Source organism: Lissotriton helveticus, chromosome 9, assembly GCF_964261635.1.
Source record: "Lissotriton helveticus chromosome 9, aLisHel1.1, whole genome shotgun sequence".
NCBI lineage: Eukaryota > Metazoa > Chordata > Amphibia > Caudata > Salamandridae > Lissotriton > Lissotriton helveticus.
In genome coordinates, this window is record NC_136070.1 from 945,237,769 (window position 1) to 945,259,064 (window position 21,296).

Genomic DNA, 21,296 nt, shown 5'->3' on the forward strand with positions numbered 1-21,296 from the left:
CAACACGGTGAAATTCAAGTTCCAGCTTCCTCGAGGTGTTTCCACCCTTGCGTTTCATTGAAGCTTTGGTGAGGTATTTAGCTCATACTCGACGAAGTAGTCCTTGCGTACTGCTTTCTAAGTGAGCAGTCCTATCATTGCACCTTCAGTTCATTACAGGAATTTCAATTCCATTGGAAGCGTTCACTGTCTTGAGGAAACGCTTTGGTTTGTACAGTGCTGCGTAATACCTTGCCTCTTATGCTGGCGTTCAGTGATATTGTATTACTTCAGACTTTTGAGTAGAGAGAGTTAGACTGCTACAACTAACCTCAGATCAGAGACTTATTCATCGCTACGCAGTCAGAGAAATTTCGACCTTGCAAAGGCGTTTGAGATATCAAGCCCTGATTCCCATCTCTATTATTGGGCATGCAACTACATGTAATTAGGAATATATATATATATATATATATATCTATATATATTGTTACTTACCAACGTTAAAAGTCCTTCCTTTGCACCGGCTAGTGCCTACCTCTATAAGTCATCCTAGACATACGTCTATTTTGTAACTATTATTATAATCCTCAAGCAAGGAAGCAGCTTAAGTTGTTACACTCTTTTCTTTTCTACACACAAGAGAGAGGCAATCGTCCACACATTGTCAGGTAATAGAGGTACAGCAGGGAAGACGGAGGGCTCATTGGGGTGGTACAGAACTGTAGTAATCTTGTGCTTAATGTTACAGGTGCAGGACATTCAAATGTTTTGGAGAGTCCAGTGAAGACACCAGTGTGGCAGTCTCTCTTTTTGTCCCATTCCCCTTTCCCCCTTGTTTCTAAATTCAGAGTAAATTCTGGATTAGCAGCGTTGGGGAGTTGGGAAATTCTCTTCAGGGTCGGACTTCAGCCATTCCGTTCCTGTGGAAGCACTTGATCAGGTACAGGTTCTGACAGAAGGTTTATTAATCATATTAGTAAAGTTATATCTCAAGCCAATTAAATTAAGTAAAATCAACATTCTCTTGGATACAGCATAAATTAATATAATCCAAGCAGCACAATCAATAATGAAGAGATTTTGTTTATCCAAAGCATCATGTTCAAAGCAAAGAATTGTTTCTATAAAGTAAACACCCTAATTCTATGCCAAGATTGTGTGCAAGATGGGGTATTTCTAAAGAACCTGGTATGAGCAAATATAGAACTGAAAGAGGAACCAGACAAAGGTTCCTATTAGAATCAAAAGAAAGGTGCTTGCTCTTGAGACTATCTCAGTGGGCTTGGAAATAAGGAGCATTGGACTCAGGAGATGAGAGCGGTGGACAAAGGCAAGTGATCTAGCTAGGTAACAGCTTTGCATACTTAAAACACCACATTTCATCTAAAAGTTACAATCTTCAGTTTCCCACCTCGCTATGACCAATCTGAATCCAGTGTTCTTTCCGTGGCTGGTGTCAGCCTCCTTCTCACTGAACAGTGCAATGCCAACACATTCTTCCACTTTCGCGATATCATTCAAATGAGTATCAACTCCTTAGCTTTCTCACACGCAGCAGGTGTTGGGATTTTGATCCAGACTAAATAATTTCTGGGCTACGACCTTCAAAATGGAAGCTAATAAAAAATAACATTTTAAGGAGCACACTGTGCCTTGGTATCTGAAACTCAAAATGTTATACACAGCAAGCAGAAATACATTTCAATCAAAATGGCATGAAACACCTAGGCCAACTAACGTTAAATGAACATTGGCTAATTAAAGTTCATCAAACATATGTGTGTGGATAATAAATTCTACTAAATCTAATGTGAATAACATGAGGCTATTAAATGGCACTTAATGTGCATATCATGTGTAAATAATATAAGATGAGTTAACACGGGCTACAGGTAAACATATTTAAGGGCAAAACAACATAATCACATTTTTGCCATCAGCATTAACCACCAGAGTTATCTTAACATTATTATTATCCTCTAACATTTGGTAGGCACACAAAGATAAGATATTTTAAAATGCAGTCTTTTATGAGACCAATAAGCCAGAACAGGTGCACGGACACATTTGTCCTTGTTGCCAAATTCCTTGCAGCAGAGTCTCTGAAAAATATATGCGTAAGTTGACTCTGCTTTTCAACACTCTGCCAATCATCAATCAATCAATCAGTCATTTGTAGAGCGCACTAATCATCCGTGAGGATCTCAAGGCGCTGAGAGGGGGTGGGGGTGCAGCTACTGCTTAAACAGCCAGGTGTTGAGAAGTCTCCTGAAGGTCACCAGGTCCTGGGCCTGTCGTAGCTGTGTGGGGAGGGTGTTCCATGTCTTCGGCCACGTGGTAGGAGAAGTATCTGCCTCTGGTGGAGGTCCTGCGGATGCGTGGGACGGTGGCGAGGGCAAGGCCGGTGGAGCAAAGCTGGCGGTTCGGGGTGTAGAAAATCATGACTCCACCCCTCTTCCTATTGCCACACGTGGTCACCAACCTATGGGTTCCTTGAGTATTATTTCCCAGTTCCAGCACCGCCTGTGGTTGAAACACTGATCCAGTTATATGCTCCGCGTAGGATTGCCACCTGGCATTTTTATATTGCCATGACCAAATATTTTGCCACTGCACGTAGAAAATTAGAAAAATCACCTAAAGCCGTACTTTTTTCCCCTTATCCAGCACATACTTTAAACAGTAAATGTTAGAAGAAAATACTTTAAAATGTGGTCTACAGCTGCCCTAACGACCCCTGACGGATAATTTAAGAAAACAAAAAAAGTCAGAAAGTCCAGGTTAAAAATCAATGCAGACGACTTCATATAAAGTCCTACTTAGAAGCATGACAGGGCTTAGCTGAATCTTAAAACCTGAACAGTGCTCAACCCAAGTTCCACAAAAGGCGCACTCGTGCATTGTACTTAAAATTTGGAAATTCAGTGAAACCAAAACCAAACGACAATTCGAGGTGATTTTCCCTGAATCAGCCTCATGCATAGAAAAGAGGCGCACGTTCTCAGTCAGCCCATTTCTGCTTCTTCCAAAGATGAAAGCTTCGAACAGACTGCGCATGCTCTACAAATCGGTGGCTACTGCTCTGCGCATGCGCAATAGAACGATACACCGCACATTGTTTCACCCCGTGGAAGCTGTGATTGTTGTCTAGGGGAGCCCGAGCATTTTGCTATCCTCATCATTGCCTCTGACTCCAGGGCAGAGATGTTCCTACAACGTCCTGATGAGGTGAGACACATCTTGTACGGTAACTGGGTATTTGATGGTCAGACCTGCTCCATTCAACTGGTTTTATAGTAGGGGGCGGGGTCGGCAATGGGGCATTCTTTGCTAAGCTGTTATTTGCCAATGTTACTGGTTATAAATATAATTTATATAGCGCCCACCAAACACTTACTTGTCTTTTGACGCTTCAGCATTGGGTGTTGTAAGTGCCTACTTCACAGTGCTCGTTTTATCCACCTCAAACAGAGGGAAGATAGTGCGCGCTGCTTCAAAGCTGCGGACTCAGGGCTAGACACCGACATCTACAGCAGTTGTTTTTGCTACTGAGCACTTTTAATGGCTAATGCTGCAAACTCGCGTTTAGCACATCAGCACAGCTGCCAAGGTTTCAGATAACTTGTGTGACATTTTCAGAATTTAATTGCAATTATGAGTGACATTCAACGACTATGAGTGACACTTTCAAGCAACGGACAGGAGGGGAAACCTTTAGATATCGTAAATTACACCAATTTGGGCAACGAGAAACTCTATGAAGATCTTTAAAACTGTTGCAAAGTGCCAGAAATGGAAGGACATCTTCAACAGGTGCCAAAAGTAATACCATATACTTCTTCAAAACACTAACTCCCTTCTTCGAAGTGCTCTAATACACTTGCATAATCTCCTCTCATCCTACACTTTACACTTGCTTGCACTGCAGTGCCGCAGATAATTGGCACAGCTCTCTCCAGTGTAAAATTGCCAGTCCGTGCTGCAACACCTTACCAGAGTGATTATTAAATTCAAACTTCTTCCTGTAAACTATTGCTTTAACTGGGCAGATGGTGTCAGGTACTGAGTACCTGCACTACTTTAATTTAAAAGGGAGACCATCTGCACTTCTCAGCTCTGCTGCAATACATTTAATGGGAGAACAGGGGCACTCGGAGGAGCAAATGAGAACTGTGTGGATAATAAGTACCAGCACTTTTTCTATTATTCCATTACAAGTACTGCCTGTAACATTTCATAGTTATACATCACCCCTCCAACCGCAGACACCACTCTGTCAGCACTGATTGCTTGCCCATACACCGACCACATATCAACTTTCTGGAATACAGGGTTCTGCTAAATTGTGAATCGCCTGAACTGGTGGTGCCATTGCGGTGACAGAGTAGGCGCTGGGCCTCTCTTGAATTAGGGGGCTCAGTGCTGCATTAAAGAGTTGACAATCTGCACAATCCTCAGTTGCAGCTGCCAGTTCAGGTCATCAACAAGTCACAGGCTCTGGTCTGTGCCTTTTCAAGATAGTACAGCACAGCTCTCGCCTGGACAGACACAAGTACCCCAACATTTCTGCAACACACATGGAGGGCGGGAGAAGAATGCTTTACATCACCGGCCTGTCCAGACAACAGGAATCTCCTACCTGCTGAGGGCCAAGGCTTTTGAGGCAGCAGGGGAGCACAGCAGGACTTGAAAACACTCCTGCCTGGAGCCAGTGTGCGCAACCTCCTCCACAGCAGAGGGGGCACTGAGAAGTCACGCATGGACTGGAGGCCCTCAGTCAGGGCCCGAAATTATATTTTCAAGTCTAGTCAGTGCCTTAAATCAATAAATAAATTAGCTGAATGAAGCCTACACCGCCGAGGCCTCCCCTGAGCCTAGAGAGCAGTGGGCCACGCAGCAACCTCTCCGGGATGACAGTCTGGTTGACCTCTCGTCACCTACCAGGTTCGGTCACAGGGCAGCGGCATGATGAAACGCCATGATGAATTCGCAACATGCAGCGGTGTGAGCAGTGGCTGCCACTCAAACAAATTCATAGCTGCTGCACGCCCACATCCCAGCCCGCCTCAGGAGTAACTTAGCATCCTGTCTCCCTTCTTAGGAAATGGACACACTGTTTGTTGCAGTCATGCCGCCATGTCACATGAACACATCCGCTGCAGTGAATACAACAGCCAGCCAACGATCAACAGATACCCTCCCACCCCCAGGGGGCCTGGCCGGCGCGTGCTTGCATAATACAGCTTGAACACAGCAGTACTGCACACTGTGCAAAGCAGTACAGTGTCAGTCCATAGTTTGTCTCTGCAACAGCAGCGCCAATCTGACCAGCAGGTGGTCTGCGCTCCCGCTGCTTGCTCAAATGACTGCTAGTTTAATTTAACGTACCATAGTCCGGCGCTCTCGAGGGAGAGGCGACAGAGCTATAATGCGTGACTTTGCATTTTAGTCTGCTGACGCAGACCACCACACTAAAATTTGTTAGTCTAATGCCTGATGTGTGGTACTTGGCAGGGCTGCATCAGAACAAGATTTCAGCAGTTCTTCACTTCAAAACAGACACAGAAGTTACCAACTGAAAATAAAAATGAAAATTTTTACCATCATCCTCTAAATCCTTTGGAGGTGTCCTGTCCAGAAGCAACCCCAAATATTTTCATGCCTAATCTCTACTGATGACGGATAATAATCAAGAAACACATGTTTAGAGATGGCCAGCATTGATCTGCACCAACCTGGTGAAACACTCGAAAGAACTTTTGTGCAAGTACACACACTTGATGAACTGCATCCACCATAATGCTTAGGGGCGAACCCGCTGGGAAGTGAAGCAGTGTGATCCCAAATTTGTTACCTGTCCAGAAGTGTATTGTATTGTAATTGCATTGATTTAGCGCTTACAACCCCTTACAAGGTGTTGACGCCCTTTACGCCAGGCAGTACATAGCTGTGGAAACCAATATTGTCGTAACATTTGTATAGTTTTTTATAACACGGATGTATGTTTAGCGTTCACCCCGTACGCTCTCCAAAAAAGTGTGTATTTTCCCACTTGTGTTACTATGTAAGGATTTCCAAGTGTTTAGCCCTGGCCCCTTGACTACAGTTTAAGGTGCATTTGTTGTATGCAGTGCCTTAATTGAGGAAAAAAATAGTGCAGGTACTCATTTAAATGTGTCGAGTGGGCGGAGCTAAAGGCAAAATACGCAGATGCTTATTGACTACTATACTAGTTGCCGCACATGCCAAAACTCATGAGAAATTTGTTTCTATAAACGTAACAGGTTAACTCGTTATACAAAACAAACACCAAACACAGTGATATTTTAACATTTCCTTGTTTTGTAATATTTCTCTTGCTTTTCTCTCACACAAAAACATGCGCAGGCAAACATAAGCAGACACACATAAGAATCGGGTGGGATTAAAGCCATTTTAACCTCCTTACCTCCAATGGCTTTCTTCATTGCGATGTCACTTGGCTGCTTCCATTCTTTACAACACAGCATGATGGTGAACACCCAGATATCGTGCAAATGAGCCCACCCTGAATAGTTCAGCAGTGGCTCAGCTCAGGTCTACAGATTTGCTTTGGCTGTCAAAAAGACAGGCTACCACAACTAGCAAAAATAACCTTGTTAGGCAGAACACTTTATAGTCTTTAAAACTTATGTTAAGCGGGTATTATGTACTCATAGGTATGGATATGCTAAATTATCTAGCATGCCTACCTCTAAGTGTTCCTCATTTAAAAGTTATCAACCATCTACAGCTAGTCTCACACCCAGATAATATGGATACTCCTAGTAAAGCTAAGTCCTCTTGAGCTTTTGGGATCAAACTTTTCCTAACATTGGTGAGGAGGTATAATGCAGTTATTCTCATTCCTGCTCTACAGTTTATAAAACCTATCTGTTTTCGATCAGCTATAGACATATCTTTCAGCTTTTGTATTAGTCCAATTAAGAAAAGGATATATGGCTTATTTATTGGTCGGTGTTTCATAGCTTTCTTTCCTTTTCTTGATACATCCAAATAACTAGGGACATCTGTGTCATTGACCATTGGGCATGAAGCTAAATGAATCAATTGGCACAAGAGCTTTTTCTGTTTTTTAAACTGTCTTCATTTGCAATGGAATTTTTCATTGCACTTAAGGTAGGAGGATGCTTCTTCCCAATTCTGAGGAATGCTAATTTTAGATTTTCTTTATTGAAGGTGTTCAAAAACCATTGGTAAGTCAGAACGTATGGGTTGACAGGAACACTGAGATTACTATTGTTTAGTGCGTGCAGTTTTAATCGTTTAGGATTCTTTCCTATCCTTGATAACAATGCTAGCTTTTTAAGATTACAATTGACTGGATGCCTTTTGTATTTAATAACACAGCGGGCATGGTAGTAATGATAAAATGTATGGTGTATATATTCCCTTTTTTGCAATCCCTGGTCTATAAGATTGTAGATGGATGAGATGAGTGGTGGGTGGTTTTGGTTGCTTGTGATGATCGTTCTTCTGTTTGTACACTTACTGAGTCCTTTGAAAGTTGTATCCAACCAGAGTCTTCACACATGTGCTGATAGTCACAGGAAAGGCGGATTTGCTATATCCGATCTGCACATCATACATTGTCTCTTACCTATACACAAACAATACCATATATCTATACATGTTAACTATTGAGTGCAGCCTTGATGTACAATGCTTAGACAACCTGCCCACCATTGGTGTCACAGTGCCACATCCATAGAAAACAAACACACCAGCGCGCATCATATCCAGTCTCTATAATCCCTGTGCATTCAGCACCATTCTTCAATGTAAATTTTTGCACAAACACTCCTTTTCCGTCCAATGGAGCCTCGTAGTTTAGACAAGTTTAAGATTTTATTTCTTTTAAAATCAAGTACTTCACAGCCGACGCGCGTTTCGCCCCCTGTGGGCTTCCTCAAGGCAGATTTCCAATATGCTCAGCACTGCGTCTACCAACACTTGTTAAATTCAATAACCCTTAGAGTATTCTTCACCCAATGTGTGTTTCAATCCTTGCAAACATCAGCAAAAGTAACAGTTGAATTCCTTTAGTGTTAAACCGGAGCCATGATAAGTTCCATCTTCATGGTGATAAACGCTCAGGGTGAACTCAGCGTGTAGACACGCTGAGTTCACCCTGAGCGTTTATCACGAAAATTTTAAAAGAAATACAATCTTAAACTTGTCTACACTACGAGGCTCCATTGGACTGAAAAGGAGTGTTGTGCAAAAATTTACATTGAAGAATGGTGCTGAATGCACAGGGATTATAGAGACTGGAGTTCCCTGCACCAGCAATACGATGTCTAATATTGAAGAGGATGGGGAAGCTCGTGTGTTTAGTGAAGCTATTGTTGAAAAATGCAGATTACCCCCTCCTTCCTGAGGCAAAAATTTAAAAGGGAGATTCTCCACGTTGAAACATATTTTTATTGATTTTCTCCCACAAGTGAAACATCTGACATTTGCTTTACATCATTAGTAGTGAGGGCACAATTTTTATTCATGTACATTATTTCGATTGAGCCATCTGATCAAGACTATACACCTGAGTACTCATTTCCTTTACATGTTTACGCTTGCTTCCAGTTGAAAATGTCCTCAATATACATGTTTAACTTGACGGTCCTTTCATCTCCAACCCTTGTGCCATTAGTCCGATCAAGCAATGCGCCCACCCAATGATAAATCAATCCCTCCTCTTTTGCCCTCCCTAACCCACGCCACCGGTGTATTCTTCATTAACATAGCTGGAAAAACTAGCAGTAATACATAACTACTCAGGAGTGTTTACCTTTCCTCCACTTCCCAACTGGGGAACTTGGTCTAGTTTATTCTTAATACCGCAATAGTGTCCCCTGGGCTTGTTAGGAGCCCCACTACTGTCCTTCAGCTGGGGGTGTTCCTATCGGCATATCCAACGAATCTCCATCTGACTCCAGTTCAGGCAGCAGCGCAACCAGAGCCTCCCACGCTTTTGCAGCTTTTAATGCCTTATCATTGTTAGATCGCTCAGCTTGTTGGAACGAACCGTACTCTCGCTGGCTGCCCATTTGGGGAACTCCGCCTTCCAGCACTCAACGTTGGGTCCCTGCCTGGTTTTCCAATGCTTTGTTAATTCCCTCTTGGCTAGCAATAATCCCAGGTCCAAAAACTTACTTGTAACTTTCGTCCTAGCCGTATGAGGAAACTAATGCAATATACATGCACCCATGTCTGGGTCTATCTGCCTGTCCGTTACCCCAAATTATATATCAACCGCTTCCTCCCAATACGTTCCCAACTGTGGGCAACTCCACATCATATGAATAAATTCGGCATCTTCTGAGTTGCAGCTGGGGCATCGGGCTGTGTCCACATTAAAATACTTATTTATCCGTGCCTGGGTGAAATACGCCCTATGCAACACATAGAAATAGATAAGCTGGAACCTAGCATTGCGCGTGCTCTTCCGCGCTCTCTCCACTATCTTAGACCACGTCATTTCAGGAATTTCTCTACCCAGGTCTGCCTCCCATTTCCGTTGCAATTGGCTCAATGGCTGCATCCCCTCGTCCACCATTCGCTGGTATAAACACTTTATAGCTTTGAAGGTCCCTGCTGCCATCATGACATACTGACACGTTAAGGATGTCTGCAGCTCTGACACCCCCTCCCCTCCCCAATGGCATTGAATTGCCGTTATAAAGGCTGAATGCAGTAAAAAAAATCGCCCCTGGGAAGGCCATATCTATCTTGCAGTGTCTGATAAGGCAATCACTTGCAATCCCTGCTCCTCCCACGCAGCCAGCGCAGACCAGTCTCCCCCATGTGGTAGGGCTGTGCACATGCCTAAAGGAATCTCCGGAGCATACGGCAGGGAATCCCCACTCCTACGTTGGCTTCGGATCCAACATAACCTCAGCGTCCGCTCCTCATGAGTTAATGACCTAATCCGCAGCCGCTGACAAAATATAACAAATGATAGCACATGGCGTGGAATCCATCGGCCCATGGGGCCATCTGGGCCCCTAAACTCTCTCGCCACCGCCTGGGTAAGCCACTGCAGTTGAGCTCCTAGATAGTACAGTTTGAAGTCTGGGGCCACCCATCCTCCCTCAGCTCGAGGACGCATCATCGTGGCCAAAGCCACCCGCCGTCTACCGCTCCCCCATATAAATCCCCCATAAAGGAACGGAGCGTCTTTAACAACGAGCCTGGAATCCAAATCGGCAACGTCCTGAAATAATACAGCAACCAAGGCAGTACCACCATCTTCAAGAGTGCCTTTCTCCGAGCGTGATCTCTTGCCCCAATAAGTCTTCTTGTTCCTTCTCTAGCCTAGGCAGGGTCAATTCAGAGAGGAACTCCCCTATGGCATCCCCATCCTGTCGTAACTTGCTACGGTAGAGTTCAGTATAATAATCCATGAACAAGCCATTTATCCCCTGTTGCGTGTACACCAATTCACCCGTTGGGGCCGTCAGTCCCAGTATAGGTGTCCCCCGGGGGTTCGGGCTAGCCAACCATGCCAACAGCGCGCCCGTCTTATCTCCTTCCGCGTGCACCCTCGCCCGGTATGACCTGTGGTCAAAGGAGCGCAACCTCTCCACTTGCCCCGCCACTGCCTCTCTAGCTTCCAAGATCTCCCCCTGTGCCCCCAAGTCCTCATGGCGGGCTCTCTCAGCCCTACGCAACCAGTGCTCTGCTGCCTCTACGTCATTTAATAGTGTTTTCCTCACCCACATCATTTTGGCAATACATAAGCCCCGAACTACCACCTTAAAAGCATCCCACTTAACTGCCACTGATGTCGCTGTGCCCTCATTCTCAGCAAAATACCGACTTATACCCATTCCAAGGTCCTCACGGAAAGCTGGGACTTCCAGCGCCTCCGGTCGCAGCCCCCAGGTCGGTATCACAGCTCTCTCCCGGACCCATCGTATCTGCACTAGTAGCGGGTTATGATCTGATACTGTCCTAGTTAGGTATTCGCTATGGTTTACTTTGGGCTGGATATCAAGGGTGCATAATATCGCATCAAGCCACACATGTAGTTCATGGAGGCCGGAGAAGTACGAGTAATCCCGCTCCTCTAAATGATGCATGCACCAAGTATCTACCAGCCCCCAGTTAGTTTGCCATGCACATCTCGCCTTGGAGAGTCTATGTATTGGGGTGTCGGGAGCGGGGGGTGGGACCTATCCATCTCTACATCTGCAATTGAATTAATGTCCCCTCCCATCAATATCGAACTAGTCATATATGGTGCTAAACTCCCTGATAGATGACCAAAGAAAGAGACCTGATCCACATTAGGGGCGTATATGCTACATAGCGTCACATCTACTCCATTTAGGCGACCGCCACCACCACAAACCTCCCCTCTGGATCCACCAATTGTTGCGTTGTCTGGAATGGAACTCACGCTCTTACCCATATCAGAGCTCTCCATGCAAAAGCCGAATAGGTCGTATAAAATAATTGCCCCCTCCATCTACGTTTCAGTGCCAGCCCCTCAGATCGATTAATATGTGTCTCCTGCAGAAAGGCTATGTGAGTCCCCCGTCGTACCAAATAAGCATGCACCTTATGGCATCGCAGCATTGTGTGGAGCCCCAGCACATTCCAGGTAATACATTTCAAATCAAGTAACGTTCCCAGGTTGAGACCAAATCCTCCTTAACAGCTTCCCCCCACATTGTAACACACCGGTGGATCTAAATACCCCAACCAAACCCCAGAACCGTCCCCAACTTCCTCACCCCAGAACAGGCGCTACAACGCTAGTACCCATCCAAACTACTATTCAAACTGCTCCTTTTGTAAAAACCAAGGAACCACACCCACGCAAAATTAGTGGGGTGGGCCCAAAGGATCGACCTCCTATTCCTCCATCAAGCTGCGCCATACCCCCCAAGCGAGCTAGTCGGCCCTATCCGGGGCCATAATATAGCGGGATCACAATTGTACGTACTCATATGACCTTATGAACCCCTCCAACCACCAGTGTTCAGCCACCAGCCAATTCAAGTGGAGATGCCTAAGGATCGGAACCAGTTCCCCTCCCAATCTTGCGTCCATGCAAGTCAAACCATAGTGTTATGCATCTACGATCTCATCTGCCGTCCCCGCTGTCACATGCGGCAAGTGAACACTTCCTGTTTCCGATTCTTCAGTGTCCGATCCCAATGAGCCCTTTTCCAAGTCTGATGCCTCAAGTGACGCTGTTCTTGTCTTTTGCGAAATGGCCATGACGGCCTGTAAAGCAGCAGAGTGCTCTTTCTCCGTAGGCTTTTGAGCTGCAGGACGGTGTCTTCGGATTTGGCGCGAGCGTCGCGGACGTGGTCCCTCCACTAGCTTGCTCGTGTCACGCCCCGCTTCCCCAGCGCCCGCTTTGTACAACTCCAGCCAATTCCAGGCATCCTCAGGGCTGTCATGGAAGAACGTCTTACCATCCATGGCTATCTTTAAGCGTGCCAGGAAAATCAGGGAATACTGGAGGCCCTCGTCTCAAAGCGCTCTATTGACTTCTAGGAACAAAGCTCGACTGCATTGTACTTCGAGTGTGTAGTCCTGGAATAGCGTCACTTTACTATTGCCCACCTTGTATGGGCCCGCGGTTCGGGCCTTGTGCAACAGGAGATCCTTGTCCTTGTAGTGGAGCAGCCTCGCCACCACCGGCCTGGGCGGTCTCCCGGGAGCCAGCGGCCGAGCTGGAACTCTATGTGCTCTCACAGGGTATAGAAAGATATCAGGCCTTCAGGTTCGACCTCCTTTCTCAGCCAGGCTTCCAGGTAATCCACCATGTTAGTCCCCTCCACTCCTTTGGGCAGCCCCACCACTCTGACATTATTTCTTTGATTCCTCCCTTCTACGTCTTCTGCTCTCCGCTCTAGGGTTTGCAATCGGTGCTGAACAACTGTCATCTGAGCCTCCATCTCCTTCTGGGCAGGTTCCAAGGTCTCAAAGGTGACTTCCGTCTGCTTCACCCTGTCAGCAAGTTTAGCATGATTAGCTCGGAGCAATCCTAGTCCCTGTGCCACATGCGCAATGTCCAACTGTAAAGCTTCCCTTGTGTCGGTAATAGCTTTAAGTATTTGATTCACTTGATGTTGTGGCAACCCTTCTGGATGTTGTGTGAGCCCCTCCTGTTTGTCTGGCGCTCCCGCATCTTCTTCCAGCTCAGAGGGCGCACCCGCCTGCTTCCTTCTGGGCTTCCCCATTGGCACCTGCGGCGTAAATCCCAGCCCTCAGGCAGGCTCTCCTTCAACAGCCAACGCTATGCGCGTCTAAGGCCGACGATGATCTTGTGCCTCTAACAGTAGTGGCTGTCCCCGCCTTCTTCGCACTCTCCTCACTCTTCGTAACCTGCCGCCTGCTGATTCACTCCACCGAGCACCTTAAGCTGCAGTCCGTTCGATGCACCAACTCTCCACACAGTTTTCACCCACTTCCGCTGGCCAAACACAAAGCAGTGCCTCACCGGGGGACCCAAACCTCTCCTTGTCACAGTGCGTCCAGCCTCATGGGCTGAGGAGTTGTTTCAAGGGACCCATACATCTGTTACAGTCCACTCCAAGGCTCTCCCCTGACATGCACTCGCCGCCGCTCTGTCCCTTTCTCCGCCGTACAGTTGCTCACCGCTCACTTCCACATGCAGCAGCCCAGGCATCAGAATCCTCTCCCGCTTTCCTTCTTGGCCGGTCTCCGCCCCATTGCACGCAACACAACCGCGTGAGGGGGTCTTCTATGCTCTAGGGGCCGCTATACAAATCTCCTCAGCAGTGCCGTTACTTCACCAGCCCCTGCTTAACACATCGTCCACAACAGCTGGGAACACACCAGAGGCTGAGCTCCTCTCGTCTGGCCGTGCCCAGCCGCACTATTCAGCCTGCCTCGCAGTACCAGTGTCCCCAGCGACGCAGGAGCCCATGCCACACAGTTCTCTCCAGTAAGTCAGCTGCAGTGCCTCCCACTATGCAGCACCGCGTGGCCCCTCCGCCTCACCTTCTAGTGTCCTGCAGTCACCTCGCTCACCGCTATCGATCAGTGGTTCTTTTCCTTCCAGGTCTGCTCTCCCTCAGATTCCCCAGCCACCGCCTTTGCAATCAGCCCACCAAGGGCCTTCCATATGAGTCAGGAACGTGCAATTGGCAGCACTCTCCTTTCCTGCTTCTGGCCAGCGGTGCCACCCGGTGCGCTTCACAGTGCGGGCCTTTTCTCCTGTTCAGGCATCCAAGATGGCAGTCGGGCCCAAAATGGCGATCAATTACTTTCCTGCTTCCCCTTTCAGTGTCTCATTACTTCACACTCAGGGGTAGTGTACCGTCCGCCATCCCGGGATCCAGTCCTCTCTTTTGATTCCGCTGCAGTGTTCCCGCCGATCTGCGCTTTCTGCCCTCGCCTCTTGCTGTGTGCCAGCCTCTCCGCGCTCCTCCACTGTGCAGCCGGCCTCACCTTCAAGATTCCCTTTCTCGTCGGCATCCCCCAGTCACACCGCTGCTTATACTCCACTGGCCCTCCGGTTCCCCACTGTCCAGCAATGTCAAACGGCTGCCCCTCTCAATGCAGATACGTACAGTAGCACCCACCCCTGCCTCCCGCACAACGGGCTCCTCCACTCCACCAGGCATCCAGGGAGACCATCTGCTCTCTCAGCTGGTCATCCGTCCGTGGTCCGACACTCCCTGCGGGCGCCTCATTTCCTAATATCGCATCCGCCCTCCGACCGAGTCCCCACCAGGCACTCCCTCACACGGCGATCGCCCCTGATGCGTCCTCGGTCCTTCTGACCATCGTAAAGCACAATAGCAACGAATTCCTCCCTGTTGGGCCAACAACTGCCGATCCCGTTTCTGCAGGGTTCCCAAAGCGTCACTGTGGCAGAGACGGCAGAGTCAGCTTCATCACACTTCCTCGTCCTCTTCCACTTCTCCCCTGTTATCGATCAGATCCGTTTCTGGTCGCTGCTTTCATGCCCGCAACACCGCTATCAGCGCCATTTTGGCGATCTGCAGGGATTCGCACCACCTCGCCAGCTCCCCAGGCAGGGAGGTACCCAGCCTCCTGATCGGCGCTGCGGACGTTCCCAGCCCCCGTTGTTGTCTCACATGGCAGTCTGGGGATCAATTCAAGGTCTCAGGGCAGGATAAATATCGGAGTCGGCGCGGAGCTCAAAGCTCACACGTCTTCCCTCATCAGCTTTGTGGCCACGCCCCCCACCGGAGATTCTCTATGTCCCTTAATAGTCTCTTTAAACACTGGTGACATTGTAGGACAGCAAAGTTCTTGGACAGAATTGTGATAAGAGGAGGAGATGAAAGATGGGGCTCTAGTTAATTGGTGGAGGGACTGGGTAACCTTTGATTTATAAGTTTTAATCATGTAGTGTTACCTGCCTCATTAACTCATGCTTTCGTGAAAAGAAACAAATTCAGAGAACGTGGGAAGACTGACTGCATTTTGCAACTGTATTATAATTTACTCCTTTTAAGTGTTTAGAACCAAATTACTTCGTGATGTTACCAATGAGGATATGATAAGACTAATTGGAATGTGGGTTGAATCATAAAAGGGTTAATATCATTCACTGAGTCTTGTATGTCTTTAGTTTACACTGTAGAGTCAGACATTTTGTTGATTGTGTTAAGTGGTGAACCTTTACAGAATCTTAGCTAGACCCCTGATCCCCTATTTTAAATTCAAGTTGCAATGAAGTTGGACTGAGCAGGAGCTTCCTTAGATGATGAAGGCATATTTGAAGGTAAACATGCTCAGGGGAGATAATTGTTAAATACTCAGGTTCACGGAAAAATCTGGAGAAGATACAGGGATACAACACTCCAAAAGGGTTTAAAAACCCCTAATGTAAAAAAATATATCCTTATATTCTTACTGCTAGCCAAAAATACCAATGCCACAAGTCAAAGAAGTCAACCCATTTTAGCAGAGCAGAGTCAAAATCCAACTTTGCAGGGAGTCATAAGATAAATCCTGCAAGTACATTTGTAAAATATTAATTTGCCTGTATGCTCCCCAAACCAGATTTAGTTAGATATGCACTGTTATGTTATGTTAACAGCATTTATAAAGCGCAAAACGACTCACTCCCGAAGGAATATCTCGGCCCCAGGCAGAGACCTAAAGGAAAAACAGCTTCTCAAAAGAGCCAGGATTTCCAAATATTTTTTTAAACTTCAAGAAATCAGACCAGGATCGACTGTGGTGTGGAAGACTATTCAAGTGGTACGAGGCTAGACAGGAGAAAGAGCAACCACCATACCTGGTACGAATGCGGTTAGGAATGCATGCTTGATCCATTGACCTCAGAGTTCTACTGGGGTAATAACCAAGAAAATCTGGGTCTTAGGTAAGATGGGCCATTCCATATGAGGGATTTGTGAGTAAGACATAGGAATTTAAACAGAGTGTGTTTCCTGACAGGTAGCCAATGTAAAGCTTTAAGTTTGTGTATCAAAAGGGCACCAGCAGGAAGTTTGCAGCCTAGGCGTTCCGCAGTGTTTTGTACCACCTGTAGTTTGGAAAGAAGAGTCTTGTTGACTGCCACAAGAAGCGCATTCCCATAATCTAGACGACTCATGATGGGGCTTGGATCAATGTTCTTTTAGAGCTCATAGGAAGTCATGGGAATATTTATTTGTTTTATTTTTAGCAATCGCAGCATATTGAAACAGGTACCACAAATAGAGGTAACCTGTTCCTACTTTAATAAATTGTTATCCACCAAGATGTCCAGGTTTTTTACTAGCCTTTTAGGCAAGGAACCAAACCTAGCTCTATAGGCCACCAGTCCTCTAATCAGAGTGACAAACAGGAGAATTACAGTCTTTCATTCATTCAATTGTAAACAGTTGAGGGTCAATCATGAAGCCACCTTAAGCATGCAGGAGATGAATCTGACTTTAGACCGTTCAGGATCCTTTCCAAAAGAAATGATCAATTGTATGTTTTAAGCATACGATATGATTTCAAAAACGAAAGCACAAACAATCTTTGCAAGTGGGGCCATGTACATATTAAAGAGGGTTGGACTCAGGGAAAAACCCTGAGGAAGTCATAGTTCTGGATTTGAAAGGGTGTATATATTGAGACACCTTGGGCTCATTTGCCAGAAAATCTTTAAGCCACTCAAGGGCCTTTCCATCAAGGCCTATCTCATGCAGTCTCTGAATAAGAATGTATTGGGTTACGGTATCGAAGGCAGCAGACAAAACAAGTAAAATGTAGCTGGAGTGCCTTAGTCCATCAGTAATCTGGTGGAATCCATTACTGCCATAAGGGTGGTCTCTGTGCTATGAGCGGTCCTACAACCGGATTTTGGGGAGTCCAGTATCCAATTATCCTCCAAGTATTTAGAAAGTTGTTTGTTGACAAGGCCATCCAAATTTTGCCACAAAGAGGCAAATTGGGTAGTATCAAGTAAGGAATGATCAGTCAGGAATTGGGTGCTTTGCAGATTTAGATCCTTTTCTATAACTTTTGCAGGAAAAGTTAAGCAGGAGATGGGCCTATAATTATTAGGATAATTAGGATCTAAATTGGTCTTTTTCAGTAAGGACAGTATAGATGCTACTTTCTAAATTTTGGTAAAAATTCCTGATGTCACCATGGAAATCAAAATATTTGTTAGACATAATGCTATTGTGTCTGTTGCCTTTGTAATTTTAGCCTGGGGGCATGGGTCCTAGTGAATTGATAACGCTTGGTTGCAGCTGTAGCCCAGAATGCCTAGGGGGAGGGAGAGTATTGGTTACATTTATTACAAATTTACACCACTTTATCTACAAAAAATCAGCCAGAATGTCATTGAAGTTCTGATTAAAATTTGAAATTGTATTTTTGGGTGATGAGGTTAAGTTTGTGACCACTTTAAACATTTCTAGTTCTGAATTATCAGATGTCAGAATCTTTTGTGAGAAGTATGTAGATTTTTCTTTAATCAGAATGACTTTATATTTATTCAGACACATTTTATATTATTCTCTTTCTACAGCATAATAGTCACTTGTTGACAGTCTTTCCTGCCTTCTGCAGGCCTGTTTTTTAAGTTTGAGGTACTCTGTGAACTTTTCCTTTCCTATAGAAAACTTGAAGGGACAAAACATGTCCCCCCCCCCCTCCCTTTTGTTTTCTGTCACCACTTGATAGATCACCTCAAACTTTCCAGGAAGAAGCTGAGGTGGATAAAAAATTTTGGGAAAGTTTTGTAAAGATTCTCCAAACAACGCCAACGTTAAAAGTGAATATTTGAATAATCCCATCAATCCACAAATATTATGCTTCCCAATTTTACTGTGATAAGAAACAGTTAGTACCCACAATTGAATTACTGTTTACTGCCTAGTGTGTGTATGTGTGCAATTTCTCTGATGTTCCTACGAGGGAAGATACCGGCACAAATTGTATGTTTAACATAAACTGAATCGGTTTTAAAAAACAAGTATAAGGGGGGCAGGGTAGGGACACGCTCACCCCTGGGCACTTGGGGGAATTAACATCCCTCACATCTACCCCCCCAGGGTCCAAACATTAAAAAGAAAATGTTTTGCGCTGTGGGCCCCGAGACAAGCGAGAGTAGGAGTATCATGGAGTAAAGTTACCCTGATAGACCCCATCTACTTTGATCAAGGAGGTTCAGGCCCTGAGTTTCAGACTTCATCTCTCTTCAACGTCTATATGGGCCCCCTCGCAGCCATTGTCAGAAGCCACACACTCAACATCGTCTCATATGCTGACGACACCCAGGTGATCCTCTTCCTTACCAACGAACCCACAACTGCCAGAACCAACTTCCACAGTGGAATGAAGGCCGTTACTGCCTGGATGTAAGACAGCTGCCTCAAGCTTAACTTGGACAAGACCGAAGTACTCATCCTGGGACCCACCCCTTCAGCTTGGGACGACTCCTAGTGGCCAGCCGCTTTGGGATCTCCCCCACCCCGATGGACCACGCAGTCAATCTCGCCATCATACTGGACTCATCGCTCACCATGAACCACCAAATCAACACAGTTTTCTCAGCCTGCTTCTACACGCTCTGTCTGCTTCGAAAGACATTCAGATGGATTCCCCCAGAATCCAGAAAGACGGTCAACCATGCACTCATCACCAGAAGACCTGACCGGAAAAGCACTCTACTCTGGCTTCACCCAGAAAACAGCTCAAGAAACTACAGAACATCCAAAATTCCTCAGCCAGATTGGTACTTGACATCCCCAGCCGCAGCCACATTACGCAACACCACCAACAACTCTACTGGCTCCCAGCCTCTAAGAGAATCACTTTCAACCTCCTCACGCCTACAAAGCTCTAAACGACGGGGGACCAGCTTTACCTGAACTACCGCCTCACTTTCCACTTACCCGCCAGACAACTCAGATCCTCCCAACTTGCCCTTTCCTCTGTCCCCAGGATCGACAAGACCAGAACCAGAGGAAAGTCTTTCTCCTACCTTGCTGCCAAGACCGGGAACACCCTGCCCCTCCACCTCAGGCAATCCGTGTCGCTGACCCACTTCAGGAAGTACCTCAAGACCTGGCTCTTCGAATGATCCTCTACCAGCAGCCCCCTCCTCCCGTGCCTGTAGACCCTCACAGTGAATAACCACGCTATACAAAACCCTGATTGATTGATTGATGACCTCGTTGATACCTGAGCAAAATTAAAACCCCTCTTATCTGACTATTCAGATGATTTTTTGCCTTTCTGGTCTCGTTCAGACACCATAAAACGTAGGAAAGAGAGAAATTTGTTTTTTAAGTGGGTAGGCCCTCAGCTTCCCAGGTTCTGCATACTCAGTTGAAAAAAGGAGAGGAGAAACCCAGTTTCACAAGAGCATACTGGTGACGATTTCCATGGAGTGCGTATCTGTGGTGTGTGTCTGAGGTAAGTGAGCGAAAAAGGTACCCAGGTAAATTAGTGCTTGTGTCACAATTTCTCAGATACGTAGGTTATGTGTGTAGTAGGCTATTTCTGTTGGTTGATGTATTGTGTATAAAAAAGAAAAAAGAATTTTATATATATATGTATATGGGTAACTGTTATGGATGGATTTATGACGGCCGGTCCCGGTCGTGGGAGAAGCCCTGCCGCGCTGGTAGCGGACCGAGTGGGAGCCAAACGACTGCCACTCCATGGACAGAAGGTCGTTTTCACAGGTGCCTTAAAGTGCAGCATTTCAGGAGGAGGATGCTTCCCTAACCCACTGTGGATGTATTTTTTAAGATCAGTCAGCAGCGAGCAGCTCACTGGAGCTTTACAAAGCACTCCAAGTACCATGAGGCTCAGCGCGAGCCGACGCCCACTGGGGCGGATGAATATTTAAAATTGGACTGCCATTGCTCACGTGCTGATTGGTGTTTGCCTCTGAAGAAATGCCTTGCGGCATGAAACGCGTCAGGCTATGAACTTGGGCAAGCCTTCACTCCTTAATGCTGTAACCCTGATGAAATAAAACGAAGAGTGAACCTACCTGGTTGTGGCTTTCCTGAATGGGTAACTGTTATGGATGGATTTATGACGGCCGGTCCCGGTCGTGGGAGAAGGCCTGCCGCGCTGGTAGCGGACCGAGTGGGAGCCAAACGACTGCCACTCCATGGACAGGAGGTCGTTTTCACAGGTGCCTTAAAGTGCAGCATTTCAGGAGGAGGATGCTTCCCTAACCCACTGTGGATGTCTTTTTTAAGATCAGTCAGCAGCGAGCAGCTCACTGGAGCTTTACAAAGCACTCCAAGTCCCATGAGGCTCAGCGCGAGCCGACGCCCACTGGGGCGGATGAATATTTAAAATTGGACTGCCATTGCTCACGTGCTGATTGGTGTTTGCCTCTGAAGAAATGCCTTGCGGCATGAAACGCGTCAGGCTATGAACTTGGGCAAGCCTTCACTCCTTAATGCTGTAACCCTGATGAAATAAAACGAAGAGTGAACCTACCTGGTTGTGGCTTTCCTGAATGGGTAACTGTTATGGATGGATTTATGACGGCTGGTCCCGGTCGAGGGAGAAGCCCTGCCGCGCTGGTAGCGGACCGAGTGGGAGCCAAACGACTGCCACTCCATGGACAGGAAGTCGTTTTCACAGGTGCCTTAAAGTGCAGCATTTCAGGAGGAGGATGCTTCCCTAACCCACTGTGGATGTATTTTTTAAGATCAGTCAGCAGCGAGCAGCTCACTGGAGCTTTACAAAGCACTCCAAGTACCATGAGGCTCAGCGCGAGCCGACGCCCACTGGGGCGGATGAATATTTAAAATTGGACTGCCATTGCTCATGTGCTGATTGGT

General features: G+C 46.4%; 1 protein-coding gene across 1 annotated transcript in view; it reads left to right on the forward strand.

The window, feature by feature from the left end:
• Positions 1-3,105: 3,105 nt before the first annotated feature.
• LOC144783077 (uncharacterized) overlaps positions 3,106-21,296 on the forward strand; it is a 256,487-nt gene continuing 238,296 nt past the window's right edge. Inside the window, exon 1 of the mRNA XM_078662244.1 lies at positions 3,106-3,210. Coding sequence (XP_078518370.1) covers positions 3,187-3,210 — 24 coding nt within the window. The 5' untranslated portion in view covers positions 3,106-3,186. The remainder of the gene's footprint in view (positions 3,211-21,296) is intronic.